The sequence below is a fragment of the Delphinapterus leucas genome, chromosome 4, assembly GCF_059928025.1.
Source record: "Delphinapterus leucas isolate spDelLeu-1000000601 "Yukka" chromosome 4, BTC_Dleu_Yukka2, whole genome shotgun sequence".
Classification (NCBI taxonomy): Eukaryota; Metazoa; Chordata; class Mammalia; order Artiodactyla; family Monodontidae; genus Delphinapterus; species Delphinapterus leucas.
In genome coordinates, this window is record NC_143132.1 from 1632991 (window position 1) to 1659527 (window position 26537).

The 26537-nt window shown below is 59.1% G+C and overlaps 1 protein-coding gene across 1 annotated transcript in view; it reads left to right on the plus strand.

The window, feature by feature from the left end:
- ITGB2 (integrin subunit beta 2) overlaps window positions 1–24019 on the plus strand; it is a 34591-nt gene extending 10572 nt beyond the window's left edge. The window contains exons 3-17 of the mRNA XM_022597030.2: window positions 8140–8200; window positions 8522–8610; window positions 11310–11490; window positions 12754–12924; window positions 13178–13419; window positions 14303–14458; window positions 15242–15337; window positions 17644–17733; window positions 18555–18695; window positions 20185–20372; window positions 20457–20701; window positions 20836–21055; window positions 21216–21418; window positions 23179–23345; window positions 23508–24019. Of these exons, the coding sequence (XP_022452738.1) occupies window positions 8143–8200; window positions 8522–8610; window positions 11310–11490; window positions 12754–12924; window positions 13178–13419; window positions 14303–14458; window positions 15242–15337; window positions 17644–17733; window positions 18555–18695; window positions 20185–20372; window positions 20457–20701; window positions 20836–21055; window positions 21216–21418; window positions 23179–23345; window positions 23508–23570 (2310 nt within the window). The 5' untranslated portion in view covers window positions 8140–8142 and the 3' untranslated portion in view covers window positions 23571–24019. The remainder of the gene's footprint in view (window positions 1–8139; window positions 8201–8521; window positions 8611–11309; window positions 11491–12753; window positions 12925–13177; window positions 13420–14302; window positions 14459–15241; window positions 15338–17643; window positions 17734–18554; window positions 18696–20184; window positions 20373–20456; window positions 20702–20835; window positions 21056–21215; window positions 21419–23178; window positions 23346–23507) is intronic.
- The last annotated feature ends 2518 nt before the right edge of the window (window positions 24020–26537 follow it).

Sequence of the window (26537 nt, forward strand, 5' to 3'; positions counted from 1 at the left end):
GCTCTGATGGGGGTGGAGAGAAACAGGAGCCCGGTACCCTCACTGCCTCTGAAACACACGGAGCAGGAAAGCACGGCTCTGCCCACCCACCTCGAAGTGGTGTTGAAAAACCCTGAGCCTGGGGTGCTCTTGTTGGGGTCTGTAGTAGTGCGGGCTCCCCAGAGAGACAGAACCAATAGGATGTGTGCGTGTGTGTGTGCGTGTGTGCATGTGTGTGTGTACAGAGGCAGAGATTTATTTCGGGGCTTGTACGATTGTGCAGGCTGGCAAACCCCAAATCTGCAGGGCGGGCTGGAGACCCAGAGGAGAGGTGACATTGCAGCTCGAGCCCAAGGCCGTCTGGAGGCAGAGGTCTCCCCTCCTTGGGGGACATCAGTCTTTTCTTTAAGGCCTTCGACTGGTTGGATGAGGCCCGCCCACATCATGGAGGGCCATGTGCTTTCCTCAGAGTCCACTTACGTAATGTTAGGCTCATCTAGAAACAACTTTGCAGCAAACAGCCACACCCAGACGAGGCTTTGAGCGAAGCTCTGGGTACCACGGCCAGCGGAGTTGGCACGTGAAATTCACCGTCACAGCACCCTTGGCTCTCTGTGACGAGGGAGGAAACTGAGGTCCGGAAGGGGGGGTCACCTGTCCACACTCACTCGGCAGCTGGGCGCAGACTTGGGCGTTTCAGCCCCGGGGTCAGGCTGACGTGGGCCCCCGTCCTGGCGTCTGTCCTGGCTGTGCGGCTGAGGGGCTGGCCCTCTCAGAGCCCTCCCTAGGAACAGGGAGCAGGTTTGGTCCACCCGCAGGGCAGCTGCGGGCGGATCGTGGCTGTGAGTACAGAGTGTAGCCAGGCCAGCAGGGTGGCTGCCGTGGGCAGTGCCCTGCCCTGGTCCTCTGGGATCTGGGGTCCTGAGTGGCTGTCCAGGCAGGGACCGCCACCCACTAGCTGAGGCTCCCTTGAGGACTGACCACGTCTGCCGTGTTTCCCAGCGTTGTGGCCCAGCCTTGCACAGCCACTGCCCAGGTGTCGTCACAGAGCAAGCCACGGCCCCTTTCCCATTGGCAGGTGTGGGGTCAGGCCCCTCGGATGCTCAGACCTGGCCAGTCTGAGATGCAGAGGCCTCCGCACCCATGTGGCTTGATTCCGCTGTTCTGGAAGCTTCCGGAGGGAAGGTCGTCTGGGTGGGTCGCACCCTGGGCTGCAGCCAGAAGTAGCTGGAAGGGTTCCCTGCTGGCTGAGGAGCTAAGGTCAGGGGCTGAGGTCAGCCTCCTTGACGGACGAGACCTCAGCGAGCCAGGGCTCCTGCCTGACGGGCCTCCATGGGCACGGGGCATGCGTTCTGTCACAGTACTCCAGGGGCTGGGGGCGCACAGAAAGGCAGCCCCTCGGGAGCCGTGCTTCCACCAATTTATTTTTTTTTGTGAACATATTTTTATTTGTATATGGTTACAAAAGACAAAACAAATGCTTTAGAATTTGTTGCAAGTGGAAGCATCCAACGGTGGTCTGGAGGCCCTTGCTGAACACCTAGTGACGAAAACCCACCAGTTCATTGTTAAATAGTATGGGTGTGGCCGTGCATTGGTGTCTGCAGCAGTGGGGCTTTCGGGTGTGATGGGAATCTGGGGGAGGTGTGGAGGTGCCCTAAGGTCTTGGCAGAGGTCAGAATCCTAGAATCCGGGAGAGCAGTGCCCAGGGGCCAGACAGGCAGCTCTTGTTCAGTGAATGAATGAGTGAGCGAACGAGCTATGAGCAGACGTCCCAGCAGGGGGTCCCTGTCCTCTGAAGTGTCCGCAGTGGGAACAGAGAGACTGACCACTTTAGGAATCTGGAGACATCTCCAAGCAATTCCTCAACCACCACGATATTCAGATTTTCTTAAATGTATGAATTTAAAAGAAAATCATTATATATGTTTATTGTAGAAGGTTTGGAAAATACAAACCAGAGTAATGAAGAAAATTGAAAATACTTATAACGCCACCGCACAGAAGAAACATGGCCTGTTTTGGTTGTTTACATGTATTGTTTTCCCGCTCAGCGACTTCTGACTGTAAAAATTGAGCTGCGAGCAGCCGTTCACACATTTTCATGCCATGTAGGTTCCACTGGGTGGGCCTCATGGATGTTAAAAACAGTGTCCAGTTTGACAGCTAGACCAGGAATCTCGATATTTTGCTTACAGTGCCCAATTATCAGCCAGAGCGGCCTTTCCAAATATTTGGTAACAGCTGCATTTCTTCTTTTGTGAATTATCTGTTCACAAGATCCTTTTCTATGGGGTTTTTGCCTTTTTGTTATTATTTCTAAAATCTCCTTGGACACAAAGATTACCATTCACCTTCTGCATGAGACAGATACTAAATATTTTCATCTATTCAATTTTTTATGTACAAAATTCTTTTTTGAGCGTGTCTTCTTTTTATTTATTTAATTTATTCAAGTGTAGTTGATTTACCATGTTTCAGGTGTACAGCAGAATGATTCAGTTTCATATGTATATAATCTTTTTCAGTTTCTTTTCCATTACAGGTTATTACAGATATCGAATCGAGCTCCCTGTGCTCTACAGCAGGTCCTTGTTTATCTGTTTTATACAGAATAGTGTGTATATGTTAATGCCAAACTCCTAAGTTATCCCTCCGCCCTTTTCCCCTTTTAAACCATAAATTTGTTCTCTATGTCTGTGAGTCTGTTTCTGTTTTGTAAATTAGTTCATTTGTATCAATTTTTAGATTCCACATACAAGTGATATCCTATGCTATTTGTCTTTCTCTGTCTGACTTACTTCACTGTGTGTGATAATCTCTAGGTCCATCCATGTTGCTGCAAATGGCATTGTTTCATTCTTTTCTTATGGCTGAGGGACGCTCCATCGCATATATGCACCGCGTCTTCCTCATGCATTCCTCTGTCGATGGGCACTTAGGCTGCTTCCACGTCCAGGCTATCGTGAATACTGTTGCTAAGAACACTGGGGTGCATGTAGCTTTTCGAATTAGAGTTTTCATCTTAGAGTCTATCTTCTTCTTTTTTTCGATATTTATTTATTTGGCTGCGCTGGGTCTTAGTTGCGGCATGCATGCAGGATCTAGTTCCCTGACCAGGGATCAAGCCCAGGCCCCCTCTATTGGGAGCGCAGAGTCTTAACCACTGGACCACCAGGGTGTCTGAGTCTATCCTCTTGGTATTTTCTCCCTTAGTTTTGACGCTGAGTGTCCTTACTCTGAGATACACATTCTTCTTTTGCTTTTATCATTTCTATTTGCTAAACCTGGGTTCACGGGTCCCGTGGTGTGAGGGGGCACTGCCACGGCGCGTGCCTTCCCGGGAACGTGCTCTGCCTGGTGCCTTTGAGGCCGGAGGCCGCTGCTCACTTCCCTCCCCCCGGCCACCGGCCCGAGGGCCAGGGTCACACAGACTCTGTCCCCGAAGCTCTGGATGCATTTTACAGGCCAGTGCACAGCTCACTGCTGCCTTGCCTTTTCCTTCCCTAAGCTCCCTGGCGACTGCCATACATGCTGTCTTCCAGATGACCCATTTTATTGCTTTTTCCAAAGAAACGATTTTCGATGTATTTATCAATTTTAGCTTTTTTGTTTGTTTTCGGATTCATCGACTTTTTCTGTTGTCTGTGTATTTCCCACCTCCCTTCCCTTATCTCCTGAGCTTTGTGGCTCTTTCTCTCACGTCTGAACTTTCCATCCTGCACGTTTATCATCATTCCCTTCCATCAGGCAGAAAAGCATTTAGGGCCTCGGGCTTCTTTCTCCATCGGGGACCCGTTGAACAGAGAAAGTTGTGCTGTCTCTTTTCTGAAGTGTCTGTACGTGTAAATTTGATTTGCTCTTGGACTTAAGGGATATTGAGCAGAGTGTTTTAAAGGTTCTAATTAATATGTGTGTGTTGGGGGGGGCATCTCATTTTATTCCATTTGGTCAGAAACTGTGGCCCTGAAAATTTCTGCCATCAGCCTTCACGGGTGGTGAACGGAGCAGTGACGAACACGTGCAGTGGATTCTCCTGGGGCCGAGAATGTGTGGGTTCAGAGAATATGTGGGTGGCATCCTCCTCAGTCCCCTCTGCCCTGTCTTCTGATCTGTCTGGAAACTCCATGACTTGGGGCGGGGGTGGGGGGGAGGGGTTCCAGCCCCCACTGGAATCCGCTTCTGTCCAATTCTATTTTGTCTTTACATAAAGCAGAAACGACCACATCCTAACTTTGTCTTTTGGTTTAAAAAGGTTGATGCCTATTTTAGATCCATTGTCAACACTGGCCTTTTTCTACATGAAACAGCCTTGCACCCTCAGCTCCTGGGATGAATACCGCACCCCTGCCTTCCCCTCTTGTAACTTTTCCTGACAGCATCTCTGTTCCTTGTCACTTTCTGGCCGTGCCTCTTGGAAACCAGCACCCTGACCTTGAACGGTCAAGGGCAGGCTCTGACGCAAAGTCCTGACGCTCGATGAGTCCTGGGACCCCGCAGGGCCTTGTCTGAGGGTCTGCACTTCGGCAAAGCTTTCGTCTTTGACAGCAAGCCTCATCTGACAGCAGCGTACCCTGCCTCGGACATGGGGCCTCCCTCTGCCTCTTCAAATTTTCTTTCTTTTTCGATGTTTCCTCTTTCTCTTCTGTCTTTTACCAAATAGGGACTATGGGCTTTTGTGGAGTGCGTGGGATTTGGAAGGAATATATCCTATTTTTCTTCTGGTGTTCCCTGACGGACCCCGACGCTCAGAGCTTTATTCATCGTGAAGGGTTATCCTCAGGGTGCCCGGGGTCCGCGGGGATGCGCCACTTCCTGCAGTCGCACTCGGTCGCGCCAGCAGCCCCCTGCCGGGCAGGGTCAGGCTCAAGGGTAGCTCTGACGCAACGTCCTCACAGGCCCGTGGGGCCTTGGGTTTCTCAAGCCACCTCGACTTGGGGTTTTGCACCTTGAGTCCTGGGGCGGGGCTGCCCTTAGATCTGGGGAGAGTGCAGCCTCGGGGCCGTCGGGGTGGCAGGGAGGGTGCCACAGGTCTGGGCTCGGGTGGCCCAGCTGGAGCCCGCGCCCTCCTCCCTGCTCTCAGACCAGCTGTCCCAGCCGAGTCGGGGCCTCACATTCACGGGGGCGGCCCGAGCCTGCCCTCCCCCAGAGCGGGACCAGGCCCGCAAGCCCTTCCGGGCACGCAGAGGGAGCCGAGGCAGACTACGCCGCTGGGGCAGCCGGGGACCCGGGCACGGGCACGGCCCTGCGCCGTCCAGGGGGCCGGGCCCCAGGACGACACCCAGAGGAGGCCTTGGTCTGTGAGGCCCCGCCATGATGGTTGCGGCATCGGGGCCTCTGATGGCCAGTCCTGGCCGCCGGGCATATCCACTGGCACCCCTGCCCGGGGCCGAGAGGAGGGCTGGCTGCAGGCTCCGCACTCCGAGCTCCCAGAGCCACTGCGTGTGCAGGCGTCCTGCCCCCGAGGGGCCGTGGGCACTGGGGCTGGGGCGGAGCCGGGCACAGCGGGAGTCCCAGTGCTTAAGGGGGAAGAGAGAGCGGCGACACCCCTCCCGTGGCCTGTGGGTCTTCTCGCCATAACCAAGGTGCTCTCGCCACCGCGTGGGAGGATGCTCCAGCTGTGAGCGGCACCGGGTCCGCATCCTGCCGCTGCCGGGGCCCCGGTTTCCGCAGGCGAGGGCCGGGGTTTGCCTGTGGTTGCTGTGACTGTTTGGGGTCCATGGCCACAGGAAAGGGCATCGAGCTGCTTTTGGAGGGCCTTCCCCACCCCTGGCGAGACTGCCCCCCCCCCCGCCGGCTACGTGCACAGCTGGGGTGCCTGGGGCGGGGGCTCCCTGACCTCTACTGGGAGCAGCCTCTGCCTCCGAAGTGGGGTGCTATCTTGAGGCCGACTGGGCCCGGCGGCGCCAGGGTCAGCCGGGGGGGCAGTGAGCACGCGTGGGCCTCGCGGGGCGTCCGGCTGCGGAATATGTTAGGGACCCAGAGGGCTCTGGGGCAACACGGGGCTTTCACAAGTGGGTGGGCGTGGAGTAAACCGAAAGCACCTTCCCAGCTCCCGCTCTGTGACCCCGGAAGCCAGAGCAGGGCGTAAGTTCTGCTTTTGACCCGAACAGGAAAGAAAAGGGAAGGGGTCTGTTCTGTTATGACACTTCTAGCTCCTGGTTACAAGCTTGGTGGGGACCGGGGTGCGGGGTCACCCCCGAAAGACCGGAGAGTGGGGCTGGGCGGGACCTCTAAGCACTGGGTCCCCCCATGGGACCCCCTGGGACCCTCCTCCACCCCAGAGCCGCTGGTACACACGCAGGGGTTATGGGAGAGCAGAGGCGAGGGCGGGACGCACCTCCAGGTGCACCCAGAGCCCACAGGCCATGGCAGAGGCCACCACGGCAGGGGCCACATGGTCTTCGCCACAAGTGGACCTTGGGTGGGAGCATCTGCCGGCCCAGCACCGAGCAGTGTGCTGGGGAGAGGAGCTGGTGTTTGCAGGTATTCAGGGTGAGCCTGTTGATCCTGGTTGCGGATAACTCCCCCCCCTTCCTGCCTGCTGCCTCTGGTTTGCTGGCAGCTCAGCACCCTCTCCGCTCTCTTGGCGTCAGATTAAAAGGCAGCAGCCCTACAGGTGCTCACACGTGGGGGCCCGCGGGCCCACGACGCGCTGCCACACCTCCCGGGAGCTGGCCTGGAGGACGTTTGCTGCTTTGGGCCCAGCCTGGGTCCCTTGGGGCACTTCCGGGGGAGGGTGCTGCTTCCACCTCCAAGACCCGGAGCCCCAGCGCCAGGCCTCCAGCCCGCCCCCACGCTCCTGCCTCTGGGAGCATCAGGGCCAGCCGGTGGTGGCCCAACACCCTGTCCACGCCTTACCCCAGGCCCAGCAGGTGCGGACGAAGAAGAGCTCAATAATGGTCCCCTAGAGCTCGTGGCCTCGGGCACAGCAGGTGATGGCTCTGCGGGCCCTTCTGTTGTCAAACAGCCCAAGTTCCAATGCCTGATGCACGGTGAGGCCAAACAAACCGAAAGAGCGGAGTTTGGAGCAGAGAAAGGTTTATTGCAGGGCCGAGCAAGGAGACGGGTAGCTCAGGCCCAGAAAACCCCGAGCTCCCCAAAGGGTTTCGGCAAAGCGTTTTTAAAGGCCAGGTGAGGGAGGGGGGGTCGCAGGGTATGCGATCAGCTTGTGCACAGTTCTTTGATTGGCTGATGGTGAGGTAACAAGGCAGGGTCTCAGAGGTTCAAGTTATCAATCCTTAGGCTCCAGTAGGTCTGGGGGCTACACGTTCATGGTCATTGTGCAATTAACTTCTTCCATTTGGTAGGGGTTCTAGCATCTGTAAAACAGCATAGGATCTGTGCATCAGATACCGTTTGTTCGTTATCTAGGTACTTCAAGGAGGAACCAAAGATTCTGTGACTGCCGTATGGCTGATTTACTGTTTAAATTCTTACCAGTTCTCCTGGCCCAACTGCTACTTTTGTCACGAGTGTTCACATCCTTTCAATCGTTAATTCTCCAGCCAGGCTTTTGTGAGTCAGGGGAGGCCTGGGAGACTAAGCTTTTCTACAGACAAGAGGCAGGCAGAAGATGTGGGGGGAGGGGTCTGTCCCAGGCAGGCCCCAGATGTCCTGCCCGATTACACATCCTCGCCCAGCGGGCAGCTGGCACAGTCCTGGCGCCGGTAGGTGCTCAGAGTTGGCTTCTCTTCCAAGTCCTGGTTCACCCTCCTCCCAGGAGGCCTGGGCCAGCCGAGTCTCTGCTCCAAGCTCAGCTCAATTCACTGAGGACTCGGGGCCACGAAGGCCACGCAGGCCACGCGGGGCCCTGACCCGGAGGGCGCGGCACCTTGGGCGCGCGTGTGTGTGCACACGCGTGGTGAGTGTGTACGTGTGCGTGTGAGCATGTGTGCATGTGTCACTGTCAGGAGGCCCACTCCCTGCTGGTCCTTGGGGGCTGGGGGCTCAGCTGCATAGAGCGCACGCAGCCCCACTCAGCCCTCCTCTCCCGCTGGCCTGCACAGCCCCGTTGAGGGTGGTCGGGGAGACTGACCCGTGCGGGCTACGCCCCAGCGCTGAGCACCCCTCGGCAGCAGGGACGGCCCGCCCAGCATTGCATCTCTAGGCCCAGGGTCTGGGGTCCCAGGCCCTGTCACCGCCCCCTCTCCTCCACAGGACATGCTGTGCCAGCGCCCCCAGCTGCTGCTCCTGGGGAGCCTGCTCGCCCTTCGATCCGGTGAGTCCCGCGGGGGTAGCTCCTCATGGGAGGAATGGGACCCGCCCTGGCACCCTCCTGCCCCCAAGTCCCCTGGTGGAGGCTCAGGAAGGGCCCTGCTCTGCCGCCCTCCTCCATTCCCCCGCCCACCGTGGGGCCCACCCTCCTGGAGGCCGCTTCCCCTGGGGCCCTGGTCTCCTCCCTCCCTCCTGGTCCTGCCGCTGCCCCTTCTTCTCCACCACCCCATTCACACCCCCGGTCCCTGGAGGGCCTGCTGTCTCTGTGGGGGTCGGCCAGTGCCTGCCACAGGCTACGCCCCCCAGCCTGTCTCCTCTCCCCTAGTCCTGTCCCAGGAGTGCACCAAGTACAGGGTCAGCACCTGCCGGGACTGCGTCGAGTCGGGGCCTGGCTGCGCCTGGTGCCAGAAGCTGGTAAGAGCCTCACTGAGCGCTGTCAGCCGCCCCGAGGGGCCTCGCGCCTGGCCTGCCCTCCGCCCTTCCCTCCTCCCGGGCTGGACCTTCTTCTCTGCCTCTGGAACTGCTGCCTCCAGGAGTGTCAGCACTCTGCTTTCTAGTGGAGCAGAAGCAGCCCAGGGACACGGTGCCATCAGAGACAGACAGGCAGACTCAGCATGTCCCCAGGCAGCCTGGCGGAGGCAGACCGGGGAGTGAAACCGCTGGGTCTGGACAGGTGCCGCCCGAGCCCCAGAGGCAGGAGCCCCGGCCAGAGACAAGGCAGAGATGCTTGCAGCTGCTGCCGCCCGCCCGTGTGCCCCGCTGTCCGCTCCCAGAACACGGAGCACTGGGGGAGTTCCCTGCTGGAAACCTAACCCTCTGCTGTCCTTAGTTACTTCATATTTAACTTGTGAGACCCTCTGGGAAGAAAGGCAAAGGCCCAAGACGGCCGTGGGGTAGCTCCACCTCCTCCTGGGGAGGACCCCTTCCCTAGGGACCCCCAGATGCTGACCACGCCCTCCTCATGGGGGTCCCTGAGGTTCTGACACCACAGGTCTGTTTGGAAACACACATGCACACATATTTTTTTTTCTCAGTTGTTTGAGGGTAGGTTGCAGACACAAACCCCTTTGTCCCTTAATATTTCCAGGGACTTTGCCGAGAACAAGGTACTCACTTACAAAACCACAATGCATTTATCAAAGATTGGAAATTTAACACGGTACTTTACTCTGATCAAATTTACACACTTTGTGCAAATTTTTCCGATTGTTCCAATAATGTCTTTGATGTCATCCCCCCTCCCCCCCTACTCCGCACCCACCCCACCGGTCAATATTATAATCCAGGACCACACATTGCATTCAAATGTCTCTTTATCTCCTGGAATCTGGAACATTCGTCAGCTTTCTTTGTCTTTCGCCTCCTTGCCATTTCTGAGGAGTTCACGACAGCAGTTTTGCAGAATGCCCCTCCTATGGGTTTGTCTGGCCTTCCCTCTGATTCAGCCCAGGGTGTGCGTTTTGGCAGGAACCCCATGCAGGGCTCCTGTTGTCACTTCGTCCTGATACTAGGGGTGCAGCCTGGACCACTCAGCTGAGGTGGCGGCTGCCAGGCTCTCCACCATGACATCACTATTTCCCTTTTGCAATAGTAAGTAATTTGTGGGGAGACACTCCGAGGCCAGGAAATACTCTGCTTCCCATCAGGCTTACACCCACTAACTTGAGCATCTGTTGGTGTTGGCTGCCTGAATCAGTTCTCACTGGGCTGGTTGCAAAATGGTGACATTCCTGTTCATTACTCCTTCTAATGGCTTCTAATGTAGGGAGGAATTTTTCCTTCCCCCAACCTCCCTCTCTCTGTCTCTCTCATCGGTGTAAACCCGTAGATGTTTATTTTATTCAGTAGCTTATAAGCTATCACTTTCATTTTGCCATTTTGAAGCTCGAAGTGTTCCCTGTTTGGACTTTGGGAGCCCCCAGGCTGGCCCTGTGTCCAGTTAGCACGCCCCAGGATCACTTCCTGAGCTCTCTTACTCTCTGGGATCGGCAGAGCTCCAGGCCCGTCTGCACTTTCCTCGCCCGCACTAGGGACTCAGACATTTCTCTGAGGGTTCCTGGTTCCCCTTCATGAGAAGCCAGCCTCCCAGCATCCGCAATACACTTCCCCATTTTCTGAATCCTACGATTCACAGAAAGTGGTTACAGAGTTGCTACCCGCAGCACTGCAGGGGGGAAATCGGGTGTGGTCTGTGTTGTCTCCTCTTGTTGGGGTGCGGTCATAGTGCCGGCTTAAAAAGTCCGTCCTCAGGGTGAATTCCTCCCTTCCCTTTCCTGAGTTTATCATATGCATTTGAAATGCAGTCGGGTTCAATTGTTTCCCAGTGGATTCCATTTTAGGGGTTTCTTCCCTCTCCATTCCTGTTAATTTTCTTTCTCGAGTACTTAAAGCATTAATAGGGTTCCAAAAGCGAGGACAGTTCAGAGGCAGCTCAGGAAGCACCGCCCCTCTGCTGGCCCCGCCCCGGCGCTGGGCACGCCCCCTGCACCTGCCTGGTCTCCTGCCGGCGGTTGCTCTTCCGAGCCTCCTTTGGTCGGAGGAAGCCGAGAGCAGGACCCTCCGAATGTGGCCGCTTCTCTCTCCCTGCCGTGTCCACATCCAGGGGCCCTTCGTGGGGGCACAGTGGTCACGAGGGAAGACCCAGGACCCCCACGCTCCCCTCCGGCCTGTTTCCTTCTGAGCTGCCTGGCCCAGAGCACTGGCCCGTATTCCGGATCCGCGTGGTGCCTGGGGGCTAACACGTGGGCCACGAGGGGGCGCTCGCGTCCCCTTGGGAGGGAACCACTCCCTCCTTCGTCCGGTGCTGCTGACGCTGCCCAAGGGCCTGAAAACCCTGGGCCAGGTGCTCCGTGGGCCGCGGAGAGTCCCCGTGGCTCCACCTGGGGCTGGAGCCGTTGGTTCTTGAGTCGCCTCTGCCCGCTCGCGGGCTCTCCTGGGATGCGAAGCCTCGTGAACAGGCCCTCTGGAGGCCGCCCAGCCCCTGCCTCGTCCCGCTGCCACCGGGACTCCAGACCTGAATCCGGTGCACATGAGGGGGTCAGCTTCGCACAGCACCCACAGTGTGGGCTCCCATCTTTTCTCTGCCCCTGACCCCTGACCCCTGGCTCCTCCAGAACTTCACGGGGCAAGGGGAGCCTGACTCCACTCGCTGTGACACGCGGGAGCAGCTGCTGTCAAAGGGCTGCGCGGCGGATGACATCATCGACCCCAGGAGCCACGCCACGACCCAGGAGGACCAGGTGGGGGGCCAGAAGCAGCTGTCCCCACAGAAAGTGACGCTCTACCTGAGACCAGGTAGGCTTGGCCTCGGCTGGGGGTGAGCCAGCCCCTGATGGCCGCGTATCCCATGTGTCCAGGTCAGACAGCCAGGTGGGCTGGGCGAGGCCCTGGGACTGCTGGGAACCAGTCTGAGCTCTTCTCTCTGCCCCGGGGAGGGTGCCCCCAAGAACCCCGTCTGCGGCTGGTGCCTAGTCTCTCTTTTTTTTTTTTTGTGGTACGCGGGCCTCTCACTGTTGTGACCTCTCCCGTTGCGGAGCACAGGCTCCGGACGCGCAGGCTCAGCGGCCATGGCTCACGGGCCCAGCAGCTCTGCGGCCTGTGGGATCTTCCCGGACCGGGGCACGATCCTGCGTCCCCTGCATCGGCAGGCGGACTCTCAACCACTGCGCCACCAGGGAACCCCCCAGTCTCTCTTTTAACCCTGAGTTCTGTGTCCTTTTTACAAGGGAGAACAAACCATCTGGAAAGCACTCATTTGTCACACTCTCAGAAGGCCAGGTACTCTTGGCAAAGTAAAGGCTCTGACAAGTCCTGCAGCCAAGGAACCCCAGTAACCATTTAAATCAGTGCTGCCCACCTGACTTGACCACTGACCCAGGTTCAGGACATGGCTCCCTGTTAGCACTCCGAGAAACGCCCTTCAGGAAGGCGGCGTGGTGGAGCAGCGAGGGATGTGGCGGGCGGGCCTGGGCAGGGCTGGGGCGGCCACACGTGGGAGCTGGTGCTGGAAGATGGGCCAGGCAGAGGGGACTCGGTTCGGAGTTCGAGTCCTCACGTCTTTGTCCAGCACCAGCTGTGTGCTAGGCACCATCCTGGGAGCTGGGGACACAGGCTATTCGTACTGACAGATAGACAAGTAATTACAGGTACACGTGGTGATTAAGATGGCGAAGCGCAGAAGCCAGGGGGATGTGGTTGAGGAAGGGGGGTATCCCCAGGGTGGCCAGGGAGCCCGTGCTGGGACGGGACGGATTTGCTTGCTGGCTGGTGGTAGAGAAGGCCTTGCCGGGGAGATCGAGGGAGATCCAGGTGGATCTGAATTGCAACAATGCCAGATAAACAACGAACACTTTTCAGTATCTCTGTGCCCAAATAGTCTTCTATTTGGGAGTGTGCTCTTTATCTGAAATTCGAATCTGAGTAGGCGCCCTGCATTTTACCTGCAGGCCTCACAGAGTGGGGGTCATGAGAGTCCCGAGGCCTGCAGGGGGCACCAGTGCCCCTGAGCCCCGCTAGATGAGGTGGCGTTCACTCTCCCGCGATTCCCAAATCCCACAGGTCAGGCGGCTGTGTTCAACGTGACCTTCCAGCGGGCCAAGGGCTACCCCATCGACCTCTACTACCTGATGGACCTCTCATACTCCATGCTGGATGACCTCATCAACGTCAAGAAGCTGGGGGGCGACCTGCTCCGGGCCCTCAACGAGATCACCGAGTCCGGCCGCATCGGTGAGCTGCCCGCTCCCTCCTCCCCTGAGCCCCAGCCAGCCTGCTGCCTGCACACCCCCCAGGCCCCCACCCTGGGCACCTCTGTGCCCCCACGTCCCGAGGGCAGGGCACCAGGGCTCCAGACCTAGTGTCCCTGGTGCAACCCCCCAAGAGCCACCTTGCTTCCTCCCCGCCCCCAGCCCGCCCCCCCCCCCCCCGCTGCCCTCTGGCATGAGGTGGGGAAGCCGGGGCTCACAGCCTGCCCGACCCCTAGGCTTCGGGTCCTTCGTGGACAAGACGGTGCTCCCCTTTGTCAACACGCACCCCGAGAAGCTGCGGAACCCGTGCCCCAACAAGGAGAAGGAGTGCCAGGCCCCGTTCGCCTTTCGGCATGTGCTGAAACTCACCGACAACTCCAACCAGTTCCAGACAGAGGTCGGGAAGCAGCTGATCTCGGGAAACCTGGACGCCCCCGAGGGTGGACTGGACGCCATGATGCAAGTCGCCGCGTGCCCGGTGAGGCCCCTGCCTGCCCTGATTTCTCCAGACCTGGGGGCCTCCGTCACGACACCCACAGATTCCACTATTAGCAGCTTGTGACCCTGTGCAAACCTTCTGAAGCCTAAATACAAGGAAATGATCCTGTTAAGGAAGACCCCTGAGCCACCTAACCCTGGCGGTTCCTGCAGTAGAATCACTCCTACTTCCAGTGCCCCTCAAGGAACAGAGGGTGTCCTGGCCAGGCTCCCCGACAGTCATGTGGCTTAAGTGTCGGTGCCGGCCGTCCCCTGCCCCCTGCTGACCCCCCGCCACATGGTCCTGTCCTGCCGCTGTATTGTGATGTGTTGCAACACATCGACCCGTGTTTAGCCACGCAGTCCTGCCACCTTCACAGACCGGACCCCAGTCCTCCAGCCTCTCTGCTCCCTGGGAGCACCATCCTGCATCGCAGACACACGTTTTCATTTTTGTGTGATGTCACGGTTCACGATGCGCGTGTGCCCTGGCTCTGTCACCCCCTCATCACGGTGTCCGTGGGCTCCTTCCTCTGCGTTTGCAGTGAGATAAACATTTCTAAGTACTTTTTCTTCTTTGGGAGTGTCCCCTTAGGAGGTGGTCCCAGGTCCGAGCTGACTGGGCCACAGAGTATGCAAATGTAAACATGCATTCCTGTCCCTTCGGTGTCCCACGCATATTCACCTGGGCATCTGGGAGCTGGTCGTCCCACAGACACTTCTCGGGCCCCCCTGGGCGCTGGGCCCTGTCTCTGGTCCTCCTGCCCCCCCCAGAAAACCCAGGAGTGGGGAGCACACAGCCCCGAGGCCAGCACGGCAAGCTCTGCCTTGGCCCCCCCAGTCTGGGGAAGCTGAGGCAGGTCACCCTGTCCTCTCCTTGTCAGGAGGAGATCGGCTGGCGCAACGTCACCAGACTGCTGGTGTTTGCCACGGATGACGGCTTCCACTTTGCGGGAGACGGGAAGCTGGGCGCCATCCTCACTCCCAACGACGGCCGCTGCCACCTGGAGGACAACATGTATAAAAGCAGCAACGAATTCGTGAGTGCGGCGGTGTCTTGGGGGGCGGGGGGGGGGGTAGGCAGGCTCACTGCCAGCCCGGGGTCTAGAGGGGTGGGGAGGGGCCCTCGCTCTGGGGGAAGCACTTGAATGGCACCAAGAGGTCAGAATTCTCTGGTCCAGGGCTGCTGTGAGATGATGCTCGGCACCCTGGAATCGTAAAGCCCAGGCACTGCAGAGGACTTTAGAGATGTGACCCTTGGGGTCCTCCACCTGCAGTCTGCAGACTCGAGGTGGGTGTTGGTGGCAGCTCTCAGGGGCCCACCGACTGGGACAGGACAGATGTGACATCTGAGGCTCCGGTGAGCCTCTGCCCGAAATTGCGCACATCTTGAGGTTGTGAAAATAGGTGCCACTGTGCTGGGGGCAGCGTCTGAGATGTCGCCTCCAGGAGAAGTCAGAGGCGTCTCGCCAGCGCCCCACAGTGCGGACGCCGCAAAACGCTGCTCACCACTCCTCCGCTTTGAGTGTCTGGGAGCGGTTACTTGCCACTGGATTTCTTTTTTAGTGCATTGATCAGGAAGCACTTCTCAGCTTTTAATATTTTCTTGAGTATATTTCAATATTGTCAGTTTCCCTCCTAATCCCATCATCTTACGTGTTTGCGAGCATTTGTGAACGTCACTGGGAACGGCCCCATCACAGCAGGAGGCAGGCGGAGCCTCTGCGCCCTGGGCCGTCACTTCTGCCGACAGGAGCAGACAGGCAGCTTGGATGGCTTGTCCCCAGCCTTGGGAGCCATCTGATCGGGGGTCCCCTCTCTAGGACTACCCATCGGTGGGCCAGCTGGCGCACAAACTGGCAGAAAGCAACATCCAGCCCATCTTTGCTGTGACCAAGAGAATGGTGGCAACGTACGAGGTAAGTGGGCTTGAGCAATCCAGCAGGAAGAGGCGTCGCAACCGAATGGTGACCAAATCCAGGGTGACCGCAGCCTGAGTTCTGCTTCTGTACTGGGTGCGTGGGCTGTGGCCACGCGGCGGCCCCGCGTTTCGGGGGGTGAGCGCTGCTGCTCAGGAGCTGAGACCTCTTGAGGCCGCATGACACTGACAAGTCCTTGCACTTCAGTAATCGTGGTTTTGCCTCAACGAAACCCTTTGGGTCTGCAGACCCCATTCTTCATGTCAGGGAAAGTTCCTTGTTTTGCGTCCACATACGTTTGCACGTCAGCACTGTTCACGCAGTGTAAGGTGTACGCAGGAGGGCTCTGGAATCCCAAGCGCACGGCTCAGTGTTGCGAGGAAAACACCCCCATAACCAGCAGGCGCCCGGGCCCCCCAGCAGCTGTGACAGCACTTCCTTCCCGGCTCAGGAGACCTGGGTCTGTCCTGACTTTTCTGAATTGCTGTTCTTACTAAATTTTTCTGTAGCATGGAATTCTCGTGGGGAAGTTTCTTTGTCGTAGAGCGTTTCTCATCCCTCCTCCTTCTCCCAGTCACTGTGGGGCTGTTTTAGTTGCCCTGCTCTCATCTGCCGGGCTCAGCGTGGTGGCCTCTGGCTGCGATGGGCTGGGAGCGCCTCCCGGCCCCTGTCCTTCCCTAAGTCCTGGTCCCCTTCCTGCTGAGGCCTGTGGCCTGCTGTGCCTGTGTGGGGCGTTTGCCAGTGGGGCCAGCCGCGCCTGCCATCAGCGTTCCCAGGGGATGCCGAGGGAGGAGGGGCGGGTGTCCGGAAGACCCCCCGGGGGCTGGCAGTGGGCGTTGGCCAAGCCACAAGGACAGCAAAGCTGGTGGCCGGGTGCCGCTGAGAGACCACCCGCCCACATGAGCTGCCCGAGCGCTGGCAAGTCAGGGCCTCGCAGCTGCCGTGTCCCTGACCGTGTTACGGGACGCGACAGTCTCCTCCTCGCCAGGTGGTAGCAGGTCCCAGTGATTTGCTATTAGGTGCAGGGGTCGTGTCCCAGAAGGCAGTGTGGTGATGGGGTAGAAGCTGGAGACGGGAGACTCGGACCCCAGGCCCTGGGCAGGTCACAGGCCTTTCTGAGCCTTAGCTTCCTGACCCCATTCCCGGGACTCCTAGCGAGTAGGGGTCAAGGAGGCCCGAGTCTGTATGGGCAGCTTACGGTGGACCCTCCTCAGTATGTGCTTCTGCACCGAATGGAGAGCAGGTGGCCAGGGGTGTCTCCGAGCCCTGGCGGGGTCCCGAGGCTGAGGAGGAGAGAAGAGGGTGGCAGAGGCCGGAGGTGGGGTGGCGAGGCTGTGTGTCCTTATGAGCTTTGTGGAGGAGCCTGGACTCCATTCTGGGGCGTCACAGCAGGGCTTTGTGGCAGGGACGTGACCCACCCTTGGTTCTGCAAGATAAAGTGATGGTACAATTTCCCGTGAAAGATGGGCTAAGCTAAGGGTGGCAGGGGACACAGATGTTCCCTGGAGGCTGCCCCAGGCTTGTCTGCATGACCTCGGCCTCCGGCCTGCCCACCCCAGAGGTGCCACTGGACCAGCCGGCCCCGCCTGCCAGACCCAATTGCCACAATGTTGTTTAACACACAGCCATTGTGAAAGTTAGATTATGTCAGCTCACACGCTCAGAACACATCGCTTCCTGGTTTTGTGCCACATTTCACGATTACCTGTGCCCTTGGGTTGTTTGTGCCTATCACATCTGCGTGATGGAGTGGCATCTTCTTTTTTTTAATAGACTTATTTATTTATTTAATTTGGCTGTGTCAGATCTTGAGGCACGTGGGATCTTTCGTTGCAGCGTGGGCTCTCTAGTTGTGGCACGCGGGCTTAGTTGCCCTGTGGCGTGTGGGATCTTAGTTCCCCGACCAGGGAGTGAACCCGTGTGCCTTGCATTGGAAGGCAGATTCTTAACCACTGGACCGCCAGGGAAGTCCCTGGGGTGGCATCTCACCGTGGCAAGGCACACTTTCCCGGCTCTGCCTTCAGTGCTGGGAAATCAACAAGGGTGGGGCATTTCTACTGAGGAAATCGGCAAACGCTGCAATTCAGGGTGTGCTTCCTGAGAGCCAGTGGTTAAACGTTTGCCTGCACAACACTGGACCACGTGCTGTGTTACCTAAATACAGTAAGAAGTCAGGGGCAGGGTTGTCTGAGCCAGCTCACAAGCAGGAAGGAAACCCTCTGGGGTGTTATTACAAAACTGGGTGGATGCTGAGGTGTCCTGGTACCAGGGTTCTGGCCACGCCCACCTGTCTTCTTCCCTGACAGAAGCTCACGGAGATCATCCCCAAGTCTGCAGTCGGGGAGCTGTCAGACGACTCCAGCAACGTAGTCCAGCTTATTAAGAACGCCTACAATGTAAGTGTCCCCCGGGTAGTCAGCCAAGACGCCGTGCTGCAGGCCAGCAGGAGGATGGTCTGGAGAGGAGAGCCCCTGCGTTCTGTGGGCCATCCTCGGGCACTTCCCCAGGGCAGCTGTCCTCCTCGTTGATGGTGTGGTAGGTGCCACCCCAGGCCCTCCGTGCCTCCCCTGGGACACAGGCATCAGGCCCTCTTCCAGCCAAAGGGTCTGCTGGCCTCGCGAGCACAGCTCGCTGGGGGCACCCAGTAAGCACTTATGACACTGCATTGAGTCAGAGCCCCACTGAGGCAGCTCCGTTTGCTGCTCGTACCCTCCTGGAGCCCTAGCCACCCCCCACCCCGAGCAGGCCCTCCCAAACTCCAGATGCTGCCCATGGGGCAGCTCTGTCTTTGCACCGACGATGCCACCTTCAGTGAGTGGCTCATTCACCTCTCTGTCTCTCTCTATCTCTGTTTCTCTGTCTCTCTTCCTGTCTGACGGTCTGTCTCGCTCTCTCTCATTCACTTAGACAGTTTTTCCAGCTCCCACCCTGTGCCACGCACTGGGGTTTCAGTGGTGGGTGGACGGTCAAGCTCCCATTCTTGCAGGGCTGTGACCTGTCTCCACGTCTGTCCCTTCCACTGGCCTGTCTCGGGGGGGGTGGCATGGATAACCCTGCCACCAGCGGCATGGGGTGCAGGACCCGGCACCCGTGGAGCTCTCAGTGGACACACGGGTGGAGGGAGGGGGATGAGAGGCGTGCCGGCCATCGGCCGGGAAGGGGCGGGAAGGGCCGGGGACAGCGGGATGAGCCTGATCACGGTGCTCTTTGCCCACAGAAACTGTCCTCCAGAGTCTTTCTGGATCACAACACACTCCCTGACACCCTGAAAGTCACCTACGACTCCTTCTGCAGTAACGGGGTATCGAAGGTGGACCAGCCCAGAGGGGACTGCGACGGCGTCCAGATCAACGTGCCGGTGAGGCTCCCTCCCGGCCTCTGGAAGGGGCTCCCCCAGGGACAGCGAGGGAGGGTGCACCCCGGCACACGGCTTCACAGGGACCAGCAAGAGGCGGGGTCCAGTCCACCGCGGGTCCAGTTCCTTCCCTTGAAAATCCACACACACTGTTCGCGGCCCGGTGTACACCGACCGCCGCGAGGACGGCAGCGCCCCTTGGGGGCAGATGCCGGGTACAGCGCCACCCGCCTAAGAAGGGCGTTCCTTCTACACGGGGCATCTGCTTTGCTTTGATTTTCTTGATTTTTGTGTTTTTGTTTTTTGACAAACACATTAAAGCAGGGGCCACACAAATGATTATAAACAGGCACTGAGTTATGTCCCTGATATTTTTAATTTGTCGTGACCAAAACAATTAAACTTTTCCTTTCTCCAGCTGTGAATTCATATTCAGCAAAATATTTGCTTTTATTTCTAAACGACATCGGAATTCTTTCAACTATGTGACTTACTAAACGTGTGTGACTTTTTAGTGAAATGTATCCCCCTCATACGGGGTGATCCAGACAGGAATTTATTCAATCTTGTGACTGATTGCTTACTTCCCTGATGTCTCTGCTCTGTCTTCACGTACGGGTTGGAGATTCACTCACCTTGATTTGCAGTGAGGCTTGCCATGGCCGAGCTGGTGCCCCCTGAAGCTCAGTGCTGGCTGAGCAGCAGTGCTGTGTGAGTGGCAGGAACTTTGCCCTGCCCACTCGGTTCCCCTTGGGCATTCGGGGTCAGAATACAACCCCACATGCAGAACCTAGGACTTCCTGTGCGATTTTGGTACCTTAGCCTCCAGGCTTCAGGACAGAATACATGGAGAAAATATACATCATTTACAGAGTCACTCTAAAATTCTTTTAAAGGGATGTGAGATTAAAAGTATTCTAGGGCTTCCCTGGTGGCGCAGTGGTTGAGAGTCCGCCTGCCGATGCAGGGGACACGGGTTCATGCCCCGGTCTGGGAAGATCAAACATGCCGCGGAGCAGCTGGGCCCGTGAGCCATGGCCGCTGAGCCTGCGCATCTGGAGCCTGTGCTCTGCAACGGGAGAGGCCACAACAGTGAGAGGCCCGCGTACCGCAAAAAAAAAAAAAAAAGTATTCTAAAGACATCCCTGCCCAAGTCCAGGCCACCAGAGGATGGTGGGTGTGGGAGCTGCGGGAGGGCTGGGGGACATGTTCCAGCATCTCTGACTCTGAGTTTCCAACTCTCATCCTCTCTTCCCTCATCTCCCCTCCCAAGTGCTGGAGCCACCTGGAGCGTCCATGTCCTTCCCTCCCCCCACCAACATGCACTCCCCCGGGGCCCAGCAGAGGCGGTCCCCTCCGTGCTTGGGAGCCCAGGACGCTGACCCTCACCCTGCTAGGCCGTGCCCTTGTCCACGTTGCCCAGGGAGGAGGTGGGAGCAGGGTTGTGTGCCCGGGGTCCAATGTTCACCTGAGCCCTGCTTTCCCATTACAGATCACCTTCCAGGTGAAGGTCACAGCCACAGAGTGCATCCAGGAGCAGTCATTCGTCATCCGGGCGCTGGGCTTCACGGACACGGTGACTGTGCGGGTCCTCCCCCAGTGCAAGTGCCGGTGCCGGGACGCGAGCCGGGACCACAGCCTCTGCGGCGGCAGGGGCTCCATGGAGTGCGGAGTCTGCAGGTGAGGCCGCGGCCCCACCTCCCGCGCAGGCGCACCGCGGCAGAGCCGGCGCGGGAGGTCCCTGACCCCACATCCCCCATGCAGGTGCGACGCCGGCTACATGGGGAAGAACTGCGAGTGCCAGACGCAGGGCCGGAGCAGCCAGGAGCTGGAGGGAAGCTGCCGGAAGGACAACGGCTCCATCATCTGCTCGGGGCTGGGGGACTGCATCTGCGGGCAGTGCGTGTGCCACACGAGCGATGTGCCCAACAAGAAGATCTACGGCCAGTTCTGCGAGTGTGACAACGTCAACTGCGAGCGCTACGACGGCCAAGTCTGCGGGGGCGAGAGTGAGCGCGGGGGACAGACCAACCTGTGGAGCCTCAGCCGCCCCTGCGGCGGGGGGGGGGGGGGGGCGGGTGCGGATCGGGGCTGGGGCTGGGGCTCGGGCGGGGCTGAGTCTGCGGGGGCCCCTGTCTTCCAGAGCGAGGGCTCTGCTTCTGCGGCACCTGCAGGTGCCACGACGGCCACGAGGGCTCGGCGTGCCAGTGCCTCAAGTCTACGAAGGGCTGCCTCAACCTGGATGGCGTCGAGTGCAGCGGCCGCGGCCGGTGCCGCTGCAACGTGTGCCAGTGCGACCCCGGCTACCAGCCGCCCCTGTGCCTCGAGTGCCCAGGCTGCCCCGCACCCTGCGCCCGCTACGCGTGAGTATCCCACCGCCCCGCCCGCCTCGCGCCTCCGTGGCCCGGGAGAACAGCCGTCAGGCCGGACCCGGGGCGCGGGGCGCTGAGGACGGCCCCGCAGCTCCGGGCGGCCCGCGCCCCCGCCCCTCCTGCCCGCGGTCACGCCGCGCCTCGCCCGCAGCAACTGCGCCGAGTGTCTGAAGTTCGACCAGGGCCCCTTCGCCAAGAACTGCAGCACAGCGTGTGGGGAGACGAAGCTGCTGTCCAAGCCACTGCCCGGCCGCACGTGCAAGGAGCGCGACTCCGAGGGCTGCTGGATGACCTACACCCTGTTGCAGCGCGAGGGGCGGGACAGATACGACGTGCACGTGAACGACACGCGCGGTGAGCCCGGGCGGGTGGGGTCAGGACCGGTCCCCGCACCGCTCAGCCCGCCCGCTGTGCGCCCTGCTCCGGGGCGGCCGGCTGTCCCGCAGGGTCGCTGCCCGGAGCGCTGGCGCTGAGCACGGCCTGGAGCGCAAGCCCCGAGAGCCGGCCCGGGGGACCATGGGGGCCGCCGGACCCACATCCGGCCCTGGCCCTGGAGCGGCCCGCGGAGCCGGAGCCGGCTTCCCCAGGTGCCGCCGCCCGGCTCGCCAGGGACCCAGAGGCTGACTCTGTCTTCACAGGTTCCCGGGACACGGGGTGGGGACACATGAACCGGTTCCCAGGGGTAAAGACGCCGGCGGGGCGTGTCTCAGAGGTCAGAAGGTCTCTCTGAGGAGGACGCTTGCAGCTGAGACCAGGGGATGAGAGGGTCAGAGGTGCTGGGCTGGGCTCTTACTGGGCCCCCGTGAGGCCGGGGGCTGGGGCAGGGGTGGGGTGGGAGGGGTTGGACTTACGTCTCTTCCCAGACACACCAGAGGGCCAGCCGGTTTTCAGAGGAGTGCGCTGTGCTCTCACAGGCCGGGCGCAGACCTGGGAAGGGCTACTGCCCAGTCCGGGCACTGAGCAGGGCTGGGTTGGGGTCCTGGGGGCGGCGTGGACAGAGCCTGCCCTTGGATGGAACTCTGGGTGGGATCAGGAGGGAGGGCAACAAGTGGGGACGGAGAGTAGGTCAGTGTCGAGGAGGTAGGCTGAGTGGACAATGGCAAAGCGTGTGTGGGACGCGGGGAGTTAGAGCCACACACCCACGAGGGGATGGGCTTGAGGGTTACAGCAGCAGCACAGGGAGCCGTGTGGACACACCAGCTCTCGGTACCCCCGCCCCTTTACTGCTCAGAAAGGCTGCGGGGGTGGGGCACAGGCCGCGAGGCCGGCCTCTGGGGTGAGTGCAGCAGACGTGGGACAGCAGCCCACCCCGGGGACCTTGCAGGACTGAGACCTGCTCTCGGCTCCCCTCCCCACGACAGGACCCCCAGGAAGGCAGATAGGGCCCAAGCCCTTAGTCTGTTACCAGGGCGGCGGAGCCCAGCCTGCTGGTGCAGACAGCTGTCCCCGGGTGTTTTAACAGGCACGTGTGGGGTCAGGTCTGGCTTTGCGCGTGCTGGCTAAGTTGTTCCACTTCTGTGAGGGAGGGAGGTTCCCTGGAGAGGCCAGGATGGTGCGGGGGGAGTGCCTGTGAACCCCAGTGCCCACGAGCCGGGCAGACGGGCTCACGCTGAACATCGTGCCTTGGTCAGGCGCCGCGCGGGCATGCTGCAGTCCAGAGCCTCCCCTCCCCCAAGCTCAGGGGGAGGCTGGGTGCAGCCCCTCAGGCACTGGGACCCCACCCTCCTCATTCCCAAGGCTGCTGCCATTGGTTCCCCTGGGAATGCCTTTACGAGGAGAGTGCCCACCCCTACACTGTGATCCAACGTGGGTTAGGCTAGGTTCCGGTGATTGGGTCATTGGCTGTCCAGGTGGGAGGCCAGGGTCTGGCCCTGGTTACTTACTGGCCACCTCGGCCCCCTTTCCTTCTCCGTGAACAAAGGGCCTCTCAATTTCATTTGGAACCACATGGCCTGGCCTTGTGCCCAACTCTGCACCCTCCCTGGCTGGGGGCCGGGGCTGGGGCCAGGGCCAGTTTGCTCACTACCTGTCGCTGAGAGCCAGCAGCGGAGCCCCGACACCGTGCAGGGATGGGGCGGGCCTGACGCCCCGGTGTGTGTGCCTCCTTGCCTTAGAGTGCGTGAAGGGCCCCAACATCGCCGCCATCGTGGGGAGCACTGTGGCAGGAGTCGTGCTCGTCGGCATCCTCCTGCTGGGCATCTGGAAGGTCCTGACCCACCTGAGTGACCTCAGGGAGTACAAGCGCTTCGAGAAGGAGAAGCTAAAGTCCCAGTGGAATAACGTGAGTGGCCCCGGGGCCCCCGCAAAGGCGCGCCTTCCACCCTCTGCGCCAAGGGCACGCCCACGGGAGCGCGAGCCTGCCTCCCCCCACCCTCGCAGCTCGTCCCCGGAGCCCAGCGCCTTCCTCCCTGCGCTGACAAGTCACGCTTGCTTTTCTCACCAGGACAACCCCCTTTTCAAGAGCGCCACCACGACAGTCATGAACCCTAAGTTTGCTGAGGGTTAGGGCTGCTTGGTGAAGACGGGGCCTCCTGCACCGCCCAGGTGGGAGCACCCCACGCCACGTCCCCTCCAGCAGGCCGCCCGTGACCCCGTCGCCCGGTGGACTTGGCTGACGACACTTGACAACTTCACCACTAACTGAAAGTCCACCGTTTTTCCTGCCCCCAGAATGACAGATGCGGCCAGATAATTCTAGGACTCATCAGAAGGGCCAGCCTCCCCCTTCTGACATGAGTGACTTTTGATAGCAACTCGAAGAAGGAATTGCTCGCATCCCGTAAGGTTAGACGTGTGTTGCCCCGTAAGGTTAGACGTGTGTTGTCCCGTAAGGTTAGACGTGTGTTGTCCTTTGTAAAAATTAACACAGCAGCCTGATGAAAGGTGGCACAGATTTATTTATATGTGAACTTCTCAGAGTGTAAAATTACACCCCATTGATCGTGCTGCCCCCAATCACGTGTACAGAAAAAATTAATAACCCTTCCGCAGGGGCTTCCCTGGGAGCCGGGCTCTGTGCCCCACCTCCACTGCTCTTCACACACTCCGAGGGTCCGTGTAGACTTTGGGCCGTGGCTCAGGGTTCTGTTTTTCTCCTTCCTCACCTGTTGGCTGTGCAAACCCGTCTCTGTCCCTGTCCCGGCCCCACCTCCTAGGCAGCTTTCAGAAGACAGGGGACGGCCCCAGCAAAGGGGGTCCCCCTGCAGAGCTTGAACGGGGCCGAGGCAAGATGGGAAAGTGGGCGTCTGTCACGCTCTCGGCTGTCTACACCCGCTCTTGGGTGATGAGTGGAAGAGAGTTTAAATAAGTGTGTTTCTCACGGGCTGTTTCCTGGGGTGACCTGGAGGTCAAGGTGATCCCGTGTGATGGTAGTAGGTGGCAGGTCCCAGCGTGATCACCTAGCCATGTGCGTGTCTGCCAACCCGCAGGCTCTGTGTGGGTCTGGGTGCGGGTGTGGCCCGTGAGGGCCCGTCAGGGTGGGGCGGTCCTGGGTCCCCAAGGAAAGGGCTCTATTCCAGTATGTTAACATTCTCTGCAGCCTTGCCAATGCTGACTCTTTCCTCATGTTACACAGACCTGAGAGACGCACACAGATGTGAGCACGGGCTACATGTTTGTGAATATTCATTCACGTGCATAGACATAGTTTCAGATGGTATTTCCCCTTATTTTTTTCCGTAAAATGTATAATTTTTTATTAAAACCCCAGCATAACTCTTTGTTAAAAACACATCAGTTCAGGGCCTTCCCTGGCGGCTCAGTGGTTAAGAGCCTGCACGTGCGCTTACAGAGCACTGCCTATGCCCGTCTCTGTGCAGAGAGCGGTGGGCAGAAGCAGAGACCCTCACTGCCCTCCTGGAGGTACACAGAGGGTGGCCTCACAGCCAGTGTAAAATGATAGACGATGCCCACTGAGACAGAAAAGCACGTGGTCCAGGACTGAGAGCGAGGTTTACAAAAATAAAAGTGACCGTCTCACCCTGTACACTCCCGCAGGTGATAACTTTCGCTGCTGCTTGGTCCCCTGCAGGGGGGAAGCTCTGCCTTCCTTGCTCGAGCCCACTCACTGCTGCTTGGATGTCAGCACCCTGTCCTGTCTCGTCCTGTGTCGCCTCATCCCACCTAAGGCCTCTTACGCCTCTCCATCCACGCACCAAGAGAGGAGTGTGACTAAGGCCCACGGGCGCTCCCGCCTGTTGCCCATCACTCTAGCGCCCCTGGCATCCCTCCTTCCTGCCCTGTCCATAAACAAGCGGGTTTAAAACAGAATAACCAAAGGTTAACCTTCTGTCACCTTAGTGGTGCTGCATCCTCCCACACCTAGGTGAAGAATCAGGCTCTATTTTTCCAAAATGTTAAAACCCAATTGAACAAAATGGAATCACTTGCAGACAACATTGGGCTGCAGGTCATCCAGTCTCCCCACCTTGTAAATGTGGATGGCTGTGCACGTTCCTAGCCTTGACCCTTCCCTCCATGACCCCCAGAAGGCGAGACCCTCCTCACACGTGGTCTGCAGGCCGCAGGTCCCCACTCCGGTCCCAAGCCCTTGCAGACGCGCCCCACCCCCCCCCGCCATGTCGCACAGGCACATCCAATGGAGTCTCATACTGTCCCCCAAACGGCTCCTTCCTCTGGGGTCCCCTGCGTGCAGTCCCCGTGCCCTTCCTGTGCATCCGCATCCACAGACACTTAATGACCATATTCCCTCTGTTACAACTGGGGTGCAATTCCCTCCTGATGCCCCTTGGTCCCCAAAACTCCAGCTAGACGAGTGCCCTTCTTCCTCCAGCAGCACAAGCCCGTGGACCAGAAAAAACGTCCTGAGCCGCACCCTCCAGCTTCGGCGGTGTCCACATTCACCTTCTGGTTTTGTTTTGTTTTTTTTTTGCGGTACGCGGGCCTCTCACTGTTGTGGCCTCTCCCGTTGTGGAGCACAGACTCCGGATGCGCAGGCTCAGTGGTCATGGCTCACGGGCCCAGCCGCTCCGCAGCATGTGGGATCTTCCCGGACCGGGGCACGAACCTGCGTCCCCTGCATCGGCAGGCGGACTCTCAACCACTGCGCCACCAGGGAGGCCCTGGAATATCCCATTTTTTGTGGGTGGGGAGGGGCACGCCTGTGGCTTGCAGGATCTTAGTTCCCCAACCAGGGATGAGCCCGTGGAAGCGCGGAGTCCTAACCACTGGACCGGCAGGGAACTCCCGAGGGATGTCATGGTTTTAACCGTCAAAGTCCCTTAGCCCGGGAAACCCTGAAGTCTGGGCAAATCTGGATGGTGGGCCATCTCTGGTACGTGTGTTTTCCCCACACAACCAAGCAATTAACACAGTTCTCTGAGGACACTGGCCAGACTCCCACAGATTTAACTCCATTCTGACACCATCTGCCTGGAGATCTCACAGATTAAGGGCTCAGTCCCACAAGACCACCCCCCGTCCCTTGACCATCCCAGGTTGTCATCTGTGCTTC